Here is a 15,615-nt window from a genome sequence, read left to right as displayed (position 1 = left end):
AATTTGAACTTGTTAATGAAAACAACAGATTAACGGTTTAGTTAGTGGTAAATTAGAGTGTGACAGTCAACCACACAACCCTTAACTCACTCTTAACCCATTCCATTCTGGAACCGGGTGGTCCCTGTATTAAACCTATGGGTATGTGAGAATCAAGTAGTCAACTGGTTAATACGAACACCAACTAGTATGCACCTGTGACTGATGGCGAGACTTGAGGAGGGAGATGTCCGAGAGGTGCTTCTCCGTCTGCCGCCCCTCCCTGGAGCTGAACTCCTGCTCCAGGTCCCGACGGAGCCGGGAGACGGCCTCGGCGTGCTGGCGCTCCAGGATGAGGCGCATGCCCTCCAGGCGGGCCACCATCTCCTTGTCAGAGTCCGTCATCATGGAGCCCACCTGTTGATAGGGAGAATAGAATGATAGTGGTGGTAGTTATTTTACCTGAAATGCTTGTTAGTAAGCAACCAGAAGACCGACAGCTTTAGGTCCTCTCAAAGGGACCTGGTAATGAGGAATAATGCCTTACCAAAGGGCACTAGTGCATCACCTTGGTTTTGGACCCGGGTCACCGGATTACGAGAACTCTGCTCTACCAACTGAACTATCGGCCTCCTACCGGGTACCCATTTAACACCTGGGTGGAGAGTGGCAAATGTAGATGAACGAATTGCCAAAGGACGTTAGCGCCAAAGAATAACACAGGAGAGGTACATATGTTTAGAAGTGTTGTGGTCTGGTGGATTAGTCACTTGACTGCAGATCATAAGGTACGGGGTTCAAATCCCAGCCCCGCACTATGAACGTCCTTTGGCAAGACGTTAATCTACATTTGCCACTCTCCACTCAGGTGTTAAATAGGTACCCGGTAGGATGCGAAAGTTAATGTAGTTTGCTCAGGATTGTGAGCGTCTGTAAAATGACGCCTGGCTGGAATGGTCCCCAGAGAGTGGAGAATGTGTATACATTGTGTGCGGGCAAGCCTGAATCCGATGACCAGGGTAATGATATATCTGTATCTCAAAAAGAGACATAATATCAACATTATTACTTTCATCACCATCACCAGCTTAATCACCATCATCACAATCGTTATCAACAACATCATCATCACCATCTTCATCATCAAAACAAATGCTTTGTGTTGTATTGTTATAGTATTAGGTCTAATACCTGATTATCGTGTTTCCTCCTGACAAATGCTTCTCTATTCCTGTACTCTAGCTGTTGCTCTCTGAAGCTGGCTTCCCACTTCCTCAGCTCAAAGTCTTTCTGCTGCAGCTCACATTCTAGGTTGGATTTCTCATTCTGCAGCTTCCTGGCTTGATCCTTCAATAAGAACAAGAAAAAGAATCTTTGAATTTCATCCAAACAATTGTGCAGCATAACCTTCTATGTTTTTTATTGTAAGAACTTTTACGACAATTACTTAAAGAGAAGGTTAAGTTCTGGGGAGAGGTGAAAAATAATTTGTGAGCTTCATCATTGTTATAATGCAAGTGTGGAAGAACATCAGAATAACAATTTTCCCTGAAAAGCATGATTCTACAAAAGCTTAAAAATGAGGCCCGATTTTTATGCCACATGTTCCTGTAGTGCTTGTTACTTTACCAAGACTGGGCAAATTTGTTATCGTTTTGATGACTCCACAACCTTGCAGTACACACAAATACTAATATGCTACATGAGCAACATTTTCTGATCGATTCCACGACGCTTCGTTCATAATGCAATCGCATAATTAGAACTGAACTTTATCTTTAAGAGGCCTTGTCTTTCATTCAGTTATGCTACAAGTCTATTATTGCAGTCTGTTTCAAACATATTAATTTATTCAAGAAGTCCATTTCAGAATTTACTAAAAACCTAATCAAATATTTATTTTGGGGAGCAAGATTAAGTAGGATGTACTAGACATAATGCAGAGCTGCCAACCTTGTGCGACCCCAAAAAAGGAATCATGATGGCAAAAAAAAGGGAATTAAAAAAAACGAAACTTACAACCACGCGCGACACAATTCCAATGCAGAAATGTTCATTCATCATGCCGTTTTTTCCCTACAAGCAGGAATTTTTTTGGTGGTTATTTTGGTATTATCGGCATTTCATTCTTTTTGAAAATATTTTTCTTTTCAATTATGTTTTAAATTTAGTTTTCTATTGAATTTGTGATCAAATCACCATTTAAGGGCAGTTGTTTGACGTGCGGTATGTAAAAAAAAAATTAAAAAATAATTTTTTTTTTTTTAAATTTTAAAATTTTAAAAAAATTTAAAAAATTTAGAAACGTATTTTATGAAGAAAAAACGTAATACCATAATTTTGAGGAAAAAACGGAATGGTTGGCAGCTCTGATAATGGGGGACAGAGGGGGTGTATGAATTGAAGTCATAATTTCTATTCATGAGCCATAAAACTCAATTTTCCACAACATCGGCACTCAAATTATAAGAGGTATTTGTTACAAACATGTTATTACCTGCAGTTTCTGTTCAAGTTCCTTGACCTCTGATTGTAGGGACCTCTTCTGCCTGGCAAGCTCCTGCTCCAGTGTGTCTTTCTCGTGGAGCAGTTCTTCCAGACTCTGTTGATTGCCAAGTTGCTTCTGAAGCTCCATCTTCTCATCCAACATCTGCTGCTCCACTGCCTCTTTCTCTTCCAACTTCTGCAGCAGCATGTCTTTGGCGCAGCGAAGAGCCTCCTCCCGCAGAGCCTGCTCATCGAGAGGCTGCCCATTGGAAGTGGTCTTCTGCTTCTCCAGTTGGTCCTTCAGAGCACTTTGTTCAGATTGAAGCTCCAGGTACTGTCTTCCAAAGGTGTCTTGGACCTCTTGAGATATTGCTTCAGAAGCTTGCATTCGCTTCTCTAGGTCACTGATCTTGGTGCTCAGGTCATACTTCTCCTCCTCCAGCTTGGCATTTGTCTCCTGCAGGAGCCCAATCTGGAGGCTCTTCTCCGTAAGGATCTCATGCTCCGTCTGATCCTTGTGGGCAAGGCGCTTCTTCAGGTCAATGATCTCCTGCAAAAGGGCGTCTCTGGATGTGGGTGACTCCCCTTCATTAAGTAACCTTGCTGTTGTGTCTCTCTCCTCTTGAAGTGCCTCCTTGAGAAGCACGTTTTCTCTCTCATACAGCTCTTGGTTTTCCTGCAGCTCTTTCTTCAACTTTCCAATTTTATCTTCCAGACCAGCAATTACTGCAGCCTGATCTTCCAGTAACTCAGGCTGATGATCTATCACTTCCTTCAACTGCTGGTTTTCTCTTTCAAGGTCTTCATCGACCATTTTCAACTCGTTAATCTGCTCTTTTTCTTCTTCAATAAGATCTTCAAGAGCTTCCTTTTCTTCCTCTCCTTCCTGGAGAAGAACCTTCAGTGCCGACAGTTCTTGTTTGAGCTGATGTTCCCTATGCAGCAAGAAATCCGTCTCCTCACTGGCTTCTGCAAGCTTGGCTTTAAGATCTTTATTCTCAGTCCTGAAAGTTTCAACAGTGGTCTCTAGATCACTGGGCAGACTGGTAAAGTCTCTCCCATCACTTGTGTCTTCTCCTTCACCTGGTGATGGCGCAGCTGCAACTGAAGCAACAGGAGCAACTGTACCAGCTACAATCATCTCTTCTTCCACAGGAATTAAATGGGAAGGCTTATCTGGTGTACCTTGCCTTTCTAGCTCCATCCGGATCTCTTCTTTCTCAGCTCTCAACTCGCCAATCGTCCTGTCATAGTTTGCTACAGCCTCCTCAAAAGTCTCTCTCTGTGCCATAATTTCAACGTCTCTAACAATCTGCATAGACTGCTGCCTTGTCAGCTGCTCTTCCAGATTCTCCACATGCAACTCTAACTCTTTGTTCCTGGCGTCCATGGTTCGGTATTGACTAGAGAGGGAGTCTAAGGTTCCTAAGGCACTGTCTCTCTCTTGTCTCACCCCATCAGCATCTGCAGTATCATCTTCCCTGTCAATGAAGGAAGCTATTCTGGACTCCAATTCCCCCACTTGGCTCTCCCGTTCTTTCTCTTCAGTTTCAAGCTGGTGCTGTAACTCTTCTTTTTCTGTGAGTAACTGATCTCGCTCTTTCTCCAGAGTAGACATCTTATCATCCAGTTCATTTCTCTCATCAGCTTGTCTACACACCTCTCCCTCAAGATCACGTATCCTCTCCTCCGACTGCTCAACCTCTTCTCTCATACGTTCCAATTCTTGGACAGCCTTCTCCAAAAGTTCATCAGCTCTCCTCTTCTCCTCTTCCAATTCCCTTAGTTTATCTTCCAGCTCGGCAGTTGCCTCTTCACTTGTATCTTTGGATTGTGCATTTTTCATTCTTTCAATCTCGTCATTTGCCTCTGCCAAGTCAGATTCCAATCTTGGCTTTTCTTCACTGAGCTGCTGCATCTCCATCATTTGCACTTCCCTGAGAGACGTCATCGCTTCCTGAAGGCCTTCCATTTCATGACCACTCAACTCTAGCTGTTTCTGAAGCTGTTCTACCTGCTCTTCAAGCGCTTGATTCCTTGAGTCAAGGTCAACAGCTCGTTGGCCATGTTCCTCAATGAAACTCTTTGCATCACTCAAGTCCCTCTGCATTCTCTCAATCTCCGACACAAGACTTGCATTCCTTTCTCCCAGCCCTTGCAGTTCTTCCGAAGGAACATCATCTACCTTCTCTTTCAGTTGTGATTCTAGTTCTAGGATCTTGTTATCAAGTTCGCCTCTCTCCTGATCATGAACTTGAGTGGCCTTTGCTATCTCTTGCTTCAAGGCCTCCATCTTGGCAATGTACCCTGACACTTCTATCTCATGGTCCTGCTCCTGGGATTGTAGTTTACTGTTCATTACCTGCATCTTATCATTCAGCTCATCTCGCTCATTGTCATAGAAGGGCGAGTCAGTAGAAGTGTCGGCCTGGAAGTGTATGCCAAGTAACTCATCCTTAAGCTGTTCGACCTCGGCACTTAAATTGTTCTTCTCAAAAGTAGCGGCAGCCAGCTCCTCTCTTACTGTCTCTTGGTCACGGGTGGCAACTTCCAGTTGTTCAAGAAGATCATCTCTGACTTCAGACAAGTCTTGCACTTCAATTTCTAGCTTATTCATCAAATCTTTCTTCAATTCTGTAAGAACCCCGCCTCCTTGTGATGCTTCTTCGTTAACCATTCCAAAGGCGACAGGCTCTTCCGACGGGGTTTCGGACCGCCCTTTGTCCAACTCCTGCCGCAACTTTTCATCATACTGTTCTTGAAGCTCAGCTCTAACGTTCTGGAGTTCCAGCACAAACTCTCGCTCCTTTTCCGTCTGGACCTTCTTGATGCTCTGCTCAAGCTGATCTTCGACTGCTTTTGTGGCGTCTCTTAAGTTGTCTTTATACTCCACATCAAGCTGAACTTTGAGTCTCTTCAGCTGTCCTTCATGATCGTACTTGAGGTCTTCCATCAGGTCATCATAATCCATCTTTATTTGGGCAGCTAATCCCTCTCTGATTTCCTGCAGTTTATCCATAGAAGGTCCACTCGCCTTGCTTTCTTCAAGTTTTCGCTCCAACTCCTGCACTTGCGCTTCATACTCGGCTAGTTGTTCATCTTTTTCCTTACCATTGTAATCCGATTCTGCATCAAAGTTGGGCTTGTTCTCCAGTTCAGAACTCAACCTGGCAATCTGCCCTTCGTATGCTTCCCTAATTTGAGTGAGTTCTCTGTTATCCTCATCGATCCTGTTCAACTGCTCCTTCAGTTCTTCCATCTCGTCAGCATGTTTCTTTCTTTCTTGCTCATTCTCAGCATTCAAGTCAGCAGCGGTCTCACTATCCCGTTGCGTTTCTTCAAGTTGTTTCATAAGGCGGGTTATCTGCCCCTCATAGGTGTCGCGGATTTCAGTTAGTTCCTTGCTGTCATTTAAGGCTTGGTTGAGCTTGTCCGTCAGGTCAGATACTACATCTGCCTGGTACTCTCGCTCTCTCTGCTTCTCGCTCTCCAGCTCATCCATCTTCACTTTGGATTCTGCATATAGCTCTCTCCTGAGGATATCATTATCAGCAGCATGCTTCTGTTCAATCTCTTCATTTTGTCTGGAGAATTCTGTCACAAGTTTCTGAAGCTGCTCCTTGAGCACTTCTGCTTCGTCAGCTTTCATCTGGAATGCCTTTCCTTGTTCGTCCAGCTGATTCTTCAGTGCACCAACCTCCACGTCCGCAGCTCCTGCGTTCGACCTGGCTAGAACCTGCAGCTCATTGCAGCGTTGTTGCAGCAACTCTGTTTCCTGGTGGTGGTTCTCCATCAGCTGCTGCTTCATCAACATCATCTGGTTTCCGTAGCTTTCATCCAGCTCCGCCCGAAGAACCTCGATGAGCTCTTCCTTCGGGAGGGCGCCACCATCCCCTCTAAGCTCGCTGACCTGATGTTTAAGGGTCGCGACCTCACCGGCATGCTCCCGAACCACAGCCTCCTTCTCTTCTTTCAAATCAAAGAGTTCCTCAGACTTTTTTGAGTATCTATTGGCAAGTTCGTGCATCAAAGCTTCTTTATCAGCTACGGTTTGGCGGAGATTAACAACCTGATCGTGAGCTTTGGTTAGTTCCTCTGCAAGTTCATTAACTTGAGTCTTCCCCTGGCTCTGTAATGTCTCTCCTGCCTGTAAAAAAAAAATTTAAATCTGAATTTAATAACAATGTAAAATAAAAGAGCTATAGTTAACGTGCCAAGAAAGCCTGACTGCTGTCTCAAAAACACCTCACACAAGCCAAGTACTATTTTCAGTACAGGTATTTCCTAAATGGTAAGCCTAATTCTGTTTCAGCACAGAGAGGGCTAATAAAGTGAATAGCTTTGCTCTAATTCTAGTCGGGGGGGGGGGGGAGGGAATGGTTAATATAATACTTTAATACATCAATAACATCATCAAAACAAACTTTTATTTTATATTCATTGTATTTACAAGCCATGTATCAGTTTCAGTTTAACAAGAAAGACAGCTGGTGATTGATATTTCAAAACATTTTTTTAAATGAAGGAGCTATGCCTCACCATTTGCTATGTGACTACTATATGTATTTCATAAATTGTCATGTTTGAGGGGAATTGATGCGATATATTAATTCAGTGATACATTATGTTCTCATCTAAATGCAACAAAACGCTAAGGATCTGCGGATCACAAGGTTTGTGGTTCGAGTCACATCGGACACTAATGTCGGTTGGCAAGACATTAATCCACATTTACCACTCTCCACCAAAGTGTAGTTAAAGGGAAAGTCCACCCCCAAAATAAGTTTGTTTCGATAGAGGCAGAATAATAAGAAAATCAGGTGAGTGAAAGTTTGAGCAAATTCTGAATGAAAATAAGAAAGTTATGAATTATTGAAGTTGTGATCAATCAAATACAAATTGGCAACTCTGTGACTTATTATACGAGCTCACCTTCATTTGCTTTGTGCATAATATTCCATAAAATCATGTTTTCTTCGTTATTGATGACGGAATATATATTTGTTCCTTGCAGGGGGAGTATAGAAACATATTTGCAATTAATATATTTAGGGTGCATGTATGGTTGAAATTTTTCTTGAGGGAAAATGAAAATTTTAGATTTTTTTAGTACTGAGCAAATGGAAGTTGAGCTCGCATGATACGTCATAGAGTTGCCAATTTGTGTTTGATTGATCACAACTTCAAAAATCCTAACTTCCTTATTTTTAATCGGAATTTGCTCAAACTTTCACTGACTTGTTTCTCTCATTTTTCTACTCCTATTAAAACTAACTTAATTTCAGGGTGGACTTCCCCTTTAATACATCAATAATATCATCAAAACAAACTTTTATTTTATATTCATTGTATTTACAAGCCAAGTATCAGTTTCAGTTTAACAAGAAAGACAGCTGGTGATTGATATTTCAAAACATTTTTTTAATGAAGGAGCTATTCCTCATCATTTGCAATGTAACTTGTATATGCATTTCATAAATTGTTATGTTTGAGGGGAATTGATGCGATATATTAATTCAGTGATACATTATGTTCTCATCTAAATGCAGCAAACAGCTAAGGATCTGCAGGTTGCAAGCTTTGTGGTTCGAGTCACGCCGCGACACTAACGTCCTTTGGCAAGACATTAATCCACATTTGCCACCCTCCACCCAGGTGTAGTACACCTGGAAGGATTTTATTCCTTGAAAGCTTTGAGTGCTTTAGGGCAGCAAGGCTAAAGCCAGAGTAATGATAGTACTTTGAAGGCACCCTGAGGAGCCACTGGGATGGATAAGTGCACAATATAAATGTTGCTTTTATTATTATTATCATTATATTTATTACAAAACCCCTGACTGGTTTAATTTTTCCAAAGATCCAATCCAATCTAATCCAAGAATTTATAAAGCGCCAATATCTAGTTGCCTAATCAAAGATGCTGACAAGACTGAAAAACTACCACAACAACAAAACAAATGTCTGTTCATGATTCTAACTGGGAAAGACAAAACAGCAGTGACTAATTGTAAGCAATCGGAAATAGGTATGTCTTCAGTTGATTCCTAAAAGGGGATAACTGGTGACAAGAGAGAAGGATTTGGGGAAGATCATGCAACTTACGGTTCTGAGTTGTGACTGTAATGATTGTATCTGGTGTGAAAGGTTTTCGGCCTGATTACTGGCCTCACGTTGGACCTCATCTCGACTCTGGAGGGCTCCCTGCATGTTATCAGACAGCTGCTTGATGATGTCGTCTCTTTGGGCTAATGCCGTCTGGAATTCAATGATCTGAAAAAAGAAAAAAAATACATGATTACATGTACATGTAGCACATTACTTTTATTTCAAAAGAGGAAACCATCATAAATTAGTACTATCAACCACCTCTTTGAGTTAATAATAATAATGTTCAGCTTTTATATAATACATCTCGGACGTCTCTAAGCGCTTTACAGATATACTATTACCCCGGTCATTGGATTCAGTGCTTGCCTGCACAAACTGTGTGCACAATCTCCACTCCCTGGGGAGCATTCCAGCCAGGCGTTACTTTGACGATCAAAAAACTGTTTGACCAACAAGTTTCCTTGTCCTTTTTTTTAAAAAGCATGTGCAGTTACAAGGTATTGAACAGAATAGGTAAAAATGTTACTTTTTAAAAAACAAATTAACAAGAACCTCAATGCATGACACTCCTGATTGTAAAATAGACTAATCTCATCAATTTGAAGGAATACTTAATGCTTTATACATGTATGATTGATCACATACATGTCCATGTAAAGACAGTACATGCACATGTTAAGGCATTAAAGATATTGCAGGAAAATACAAGGGTGAAAGACACACCCACATACTGTAAGCAAAACCATGAAATAACAAAACAGATATCTACAGTGTATGCATTACTACGCAATATATTCACCTATTTGTCACAAGCTACTGTACATACCGGTATATGTCACATCAATGTATTCCCACTCACACAGCCATTAAAGCATTATTATTCAAAGATATTTCTACCAATTCGAACTCTGCAACAGGCACAGGCACAGCACATACGTGCAGGGTAATCAATAATGGCCCAGTCTAATCAAATTTGTTCAAATGTGAAATGAATGTCATGGATGGTGGACTCTTGAATCTATACCCTGGGGCAAAGTGTACTGGTATTATTGACAAAGTCAAAGTCCATTGTACAATCCTTTGTAACAATGAAAAATGGACCAATTGAAATCAATATTCTTTCATTTAAAAAATAACAAAAACTGATTTGATTGGATAATCTTGAGTTCTGCAAATGACATTGATAAATTCTCTCAGAATCAAATGAAACTATTAAACATGTAACATAATATCTTCAAGAAAAATAAAGGAAATCTGCAAACGATTTGGGCAGAAAGTATAATTAAAAGTTAATGTGTTTGTGTTGTTCAGAAAGATAATAAAATCAAGCTAGTTCCGATCACTCATGGTCTCATACATCATCTCAAATTTCATTTCTAGCACATGTTTTTGAATTGGTATATATTTACTGGTCCAAATAAACCATCTACTACACGATTTACAACTTCAAACAAGTTTTCTCAAAATATAATTCCTTTCTGTATGTTTTATTTACTTAAGTTTTCTTAATGCCCCCATCCCCCTCCCCCGAAAAAATCATACAATGTATGCATAAAAATATATTGGATTAAGTGCTTTGAAAAGTAGTAGTCGTAGTAGTAGAACTTGCAGTAGTTTTAGTCGTAGTTGTAGTCGTAGTAGTAGTGGTAGTAGTAGTAGCTGCAGTAGTAGTAGTAGTAGTAGTAGTAGTAGCTGCAGTAGTAGTAGTAGTAGTAGCACTAGTATTACAGTAGTAGTAGTAGTAGTAGTAGTAGTAGTAGTAGTAGTAGTAGTAGTAGTTGTAGTAGAAGTAGTGGTAGTAGTAGTAGCTGCAGTAGTAGTAGTAGTAGTAGTAGTAGTAGTAGTAGTAGTAGTAGTAGTAGCTGCAGTAGTAGTAGTAGTAGTAGTAGTAGTAGTAGTAGTAGTAGTAGTAGCACTAGTAGTACAATAGTAGTAGTAGTAGTAGTAGTAGTAGTAGTAATAGTAGTAGTAGTATGAAAGACAACTATTAATGATCATACCTTGAGGTTGTATTGTTCTATTGCTGCATTGTACTCTGCCTCTCTCTCTGAGGTTAGAGGTTCAGGCTAGGGGAAGAAGAAAAAAAGAGAATAAAGTTTGAGTCATTAACAAATTTGATGTAGACTTATACATTTAAAGGCATATACATATACAGTGAAAACTGTCTATAAAGACCACCCAAGGGAGACAACAAAAGTGATCTTGATAGACAGTAGGTCTTTATGTACAGGTTCCTTTAGTACATGTTTCAATGAAAAAAATTGTTCAAGGGGGGGAAATGTGGTCTTTGTAGACAGGTGGTCTTTCTTTACAGGTGGTCACTAAAGCAGGTTTACTGAAGTTATTAAGTATGGTACCAATTACTTGTAAAAAAAAAATTATCTTCATTATTGTATCATGCAATTCTAATGAGTTAAAAACTAACAAAGCTTTGTACTGCCCATTGTTATAACATTGCAATAATTGTATCAGCAGCTACAGTGAAACCTGTGTATAAAGACCACTCAAGGGAAGCTGAAAAGTAGTCTTTATGAACATGTTTTGATGAGAAACCATATTCAAGGAAAACAATAAATGCCGCCTTCATAGATAGGGTGATCTTTCTTTACAGTTGGTGGCTAAAGCAGGTTTGACCGTATTTTACTTCTGTATGTCTACATACTTCAAGAAATGTTGCAAAGATGATAAGTTTGACATGTGCGCCTCCCTAGCTGAAGCAGAGAGTACTTCTATGACTAGACAACGTCTTCCTGTTTGGGTTTTGCGTTTATCATGTGACCCAGTGACCTTTAGGCATGTAACATACATGTGTACTATCAATGCATGTGCTAAGGACTGTGTATGTGTATGGTTTGAGTTAAGTACATGGACAACACAGTGTTCCTTTCAGGTCAAGCATTCACAATTCAATTCAAATCATATATATTTGATTTTCAACAGAAGGATAAACAAAGGCATTACAAATATTTTTACAGAAAGTATGAACAAATTTATGTAAATTTTTATCTTGATAAGTATAAAAATACACTGTACACATAAATAAATTGTAAGAATAAAAAAAAATAAAAAGCATTGTTTACTTTGGCTCAATACCTCTTGATTCAGAGGGTTAAAAAATATATACCAGAAACGTGGAAAGAAAGGGCAAAATTTTCTGCACATATTGTGTCCATTTTTGTTATATGACCACATGGAATAGAGAAAATATTGAGTTTTGCTCGGTGTTTGAAATTATGCAAAAACACAATAAATAATGAAACTCTAATTTTAAGATGAATAACATACATGTATGGATGCTGCTTATAATTATCGGCTTGCACTGTGATGTAGATATACAGTAGGCTTACGGTTGGACCATGTGAGAGAGGGTGGAGGATTGGGGAGTTCTGAAAAGGACTGTCGGTAATCTTTCTTTAAGCTCATTCTAAAGAGAAATGTAGCGCCGGTTGGAGAAGAGTAGGAGGGGCTCAACGTTTCGAACAGGTTGACCATCTGTCATTAGGAGTGGGGAATAGCTGGCGTAAAATATAATAAAAGAATTTCTTCTTGTACGGAGGTTCATTATTTGATACATCTTTGAGGAATCTACCTGGATGGAAGCACTCTGCCAATGATGGTTATCGCCTGCCTGTTGGTGAGCATCTATGTTGTTCGGGGGTGGCGTGGCACCTGCTGCAGCCTGGGCGTCGGCCTGCACAGACAGGGCGTGGTCCTGAGCCTCCTCCATGGCCTTGGTAGCATCATCCAGCTCCTGCTGCATCATCCTGAGAGCCAGCTCCTTGCCCTCCAGGGTCTCCTCCAGCTCCAGGATTCGGTCCGAGGAAGCATTGTGGACGGGGGATGCAACGTCATAGCGACTGTCAGAGTCCTGCAGAAGAGTATTAAAAAAAAGGATGTTATGTAAATGATTACCGTACATTCAATTCATTCTCCACTGCAGCCTAATTCAATACGACAATTTCAAGTCATTATTTCCTCAAGGCAAAAGTTCTCCTATATTTCCTGAACTTCAAGTTCTTTTCCTTGACTAAAGAACTCTCAGCTCTATTGTATTTTGTTTAGCTGGGAACGATAGTAACTCAACACAAAGTCAGAAGTCCTTGTAATCACTTTTCAGCATCATGAAGCCAGGTACATGTAGCGTTAAATTTGCTATCCGAATAATTCCAGCTAACATGCCAGATAATGAAGGCAATCACCAGTCACTTCACACAAACAAATCTTGACAAATTCAGTCTACTAATATGGCATCACTCATGTTTCCCATGATGCTCGTATTGCTCTGTTAAAACTTGGATTCTAAACAAGATTTGTTTGGGAGAGTTAACTGTTAAAACTTTATACGGTACCTCAATCTCTCTTGATCTACAGGTCATGACAGATATTTAGGTTCATCAATTCCCTAACCTCTACAAGGCTACAAGCACATGTACACTGTATGTTTATATGCATAATCATTTATGTGCTTGTACTCTAATAAATACGACCTTAGACACCACATTGGAATAGGATGGATGGTAGTTATAATCTACACATCAAATTAAAATCAGGTATTTATTAAAGCTCACAAGGCCTCTGCACTTTGCAGTTTGTTACTCTGATTGGTGAATTATGTGTACATTTATTTTTATCTTTTGGTTTCCAGTCCACAAAGCTTTGTCGGTGAAAAGATGGAATTTCATATCCATTCATCCACTGGATTGTATGCACACTGTCTATTGTAATGCAGATCAACACAATCAAGCAGAACTTGCTATGGTCTACCAGTTGATTGGTGGTGTGAAACAAAAATTAAAAGAAAATGATTTCACCAAAAAAACAAATTGATGGGAGAACTTTGAATTATTAGAGCATTTCTATCAAATCATTCTGAGTCTAGTATTGTTCAGAATGAAATTGATAGTACATACTGTACTGTACAGTATGTACATGTACATAATTATTCCATTTTTGCGCGATTAAGTTGGATTAATGCAATTTTAGACATGAACTTCACAATCTCAATAAACTGACACATCTAAATGTCAACAATTTAACAACTTCCAAATATATTTGTATTCAGTATTTCACGATACCTGTATGCTCTATGGCCCTTTATGTACACTGTACAGTATGTACAGGTAAATGCAGTGTCAGTCTTACTGACTGGCGTCTGAATGAAATATTCACAACTACACCTAAATATGCCGAAAAGTTCAAAGATGTACACATCACTCATATATCCATGCAATCTTCTCTGAAAATGTACAGCTTTTAATTCAACAGGAAATGAATGCCTGAATAGATAGGACAATATAATGAATGATGATGAACACATGTGGATGTGTTAACATATGTTCATATTCATCTTCACCCAAGAGCATTTCATCATGGTGTACCAACCGATTTTTCACCATCTGGAAGAGCACTCAAAAATCATCAGAACATTCCTTTACAAGCAATGTGACCAAAAACTATATTCTCCTATGAACTTGTATGCTAAGGAAGATCGAAATCTTATGAAATAGGAAGCTTATTGTGGGATTTTACTACCGGTAATTGTATGATTGTGGAAAAAAAACATGTTGTTTAGAGAGAGTATGAAGTTAACCACACAAATTAGGCAGACATACAGTGTACATGAATGTAAGAAGTCACATGAACTGCTTTGCTTTGATTTCATTCATTTCCATTTGCATGATCATTTTTGTTAAACTAACAGAAATTAATACCATAGGAGCGAGAGTCTTCATGCACATTTAACTTTCATATATTTCCCTGGAAATTTACACTTGTACATGTACTTACTACAAACAGTACATTTAAAAAAAGTTACATTTACAAAAAGTAACATTTTAGTTTCTGAGGAACTTCTGAGGAAGGTCAACTTTGTTATCAAGGTGTCAGAAGTTCCTGAGTGTACACAGCCACATTGTAGGTTACTATTTGGCAAGCCCCACAAGGCCCACACAAGCTACATGTAGAGCTCAAACTAAGTCAAACAAAGTTGCAATTATCATAATTCACATGAGGTACATTAACAAATTGTGAGGTTAAAAAAGGAGGAATCAACGTAGCAGCGCTAGTTTGACAGGAAGCATGATTTGTTATCAGGACGTCAAAACTTCCTGAGTCAGTGAGTGCCACATGTACATTTACATTCAGCTATTTGGCAAGTTACGAGTAAACAAACCACTAACCCTACTAAAGACACACAGAATTCACATAAACTAAACTACATGAAAACACGTTCTTTACACAGGGAAGGAGCAAGATAGCAGCTAGCCGGGTTTTGACAGGAAGAAGAATGTTTTGTTATCAGGACGTCACACAAGTTCATGAGGGCCACACATACATTGTACACTGTACATTTGACAAGTTAAAGAGTTTAAAAAAGTGTAGTTATACTTATAGCCCACTCAAGGTGCATTCAATGTATTCTCATCATTTGTGAAAAGAGTCTTAAAGCCCCTCTGCACCAATTTGGCCAGGAGGGATTAGACCTCCCTGCAAGGTCACTGACAGGTGGTTATCTCATCAAATCAGCCCTCAATTAAAAGGGGATCACGGGGGACCAATGGTCACCGATTAGGCATTGTTTGCTATATTCATGTAGAGGGCGCGAGTACTGTACATGTACATGTAGCTATAAGTAGTGCAGTTGGACTTTAACAAGAAGAGGAAGCAAGGTAGCAGCTAGCCCGGTTTTGACAGGAAGAAAGATGCTTTGGTGTCAGGATGTCAGAGTTTCCTGAGCGAGACCAAGCTAGCGTGGGGACGCTACTTATAATCACTAAAACAATGCACCACTTCCATTTCCTTATAAATGTTAGTCGTGCTTCAGCTATAAGGCACACACATATATTGTACTAGTTTTCGCAGTGGTACTTGTGAAGCATAAGCTTGTGTCCTTTACTTTATTGTTATTTTGTGTGTGTGTGTTTTAAAATGATACCAATGTAACTGTGACAAATGAAAAATAACCTGCAATCAGAATGGAATAGTCCAAAGATGAGTTTTAATTCAAATAACACTACCTACATAGAGCAGATTTCATTCAAT

General features: G+C 39.7%; 1 protein-coding gene across 7 annotated transcripts in view; it reads right to left on the bottom strand.

Moving 5' to 3' along the window:
- The window catches only part of LOC582174 (A-kinase anchor protein 9), a 108,562-nt gene that overhangs the window by 87,630 nt on the left and 5,317 nt on the right, over nucleotides 1–15,615 (bottom strand). For all 7 annotated transcript variants that reach the window (XM_030990731.1, XM_030990729.1, XM_030990732.1 and 4 more), the window contains 6 exons: nucleotides 12,164–12,442; nucleotides 10,575–10,640; nucleotides 8,569–8,736; nucleotides 2,477–6,613; nucleotides 1,171–1,326; nucleotides 196–396 (listed from right to left, as the gene is read on the bottom strand). In XM_030990731.1, coding sequence (XP_030846591.1) covers nucleotides 196–396; nucleotides 1,171–1,326; nucleotides 2,477–6,613; nucleotides 8,569–8,736; nucleotides 10,575–10,640; nucleotides 12,164–12,442 — 5,007 coding nt within the window. The remainder of the gene's footprint in view (nucleotides 1–195; nucleotides 397–1,170; nucleotides 1,327–2,476; nucleotides 6,614–8,568; nucleotides 8,737–10,574; nucleotides 10,641–12,163; nucleotides 12,443–15,615) is intronic.

Source organism: Strongylocentrotus purpuratus, unplaced genomic scaffold, assembly GCF_000002235.5.
Source record: "Strongylocentrotus purpuratus isolate Spur 01 unplaced genomic scaffold, Spur_5.0 spur5_scaffold_19, whole genome shotgun sequence".
NCBI classification, from domain to species: domain Eukaryota; kingdom Metazoa; phylum Echinodermata; class Echinoidea; order Camarodonta; family Strongylocentrotidae; genus Strongylocentrotus; species Strongylocentrotus purpuratus.
Note: the sequence above shows the minus strand (reverse complement) of the source record. Positions and strands in the feature narration are given on the sequence as shown.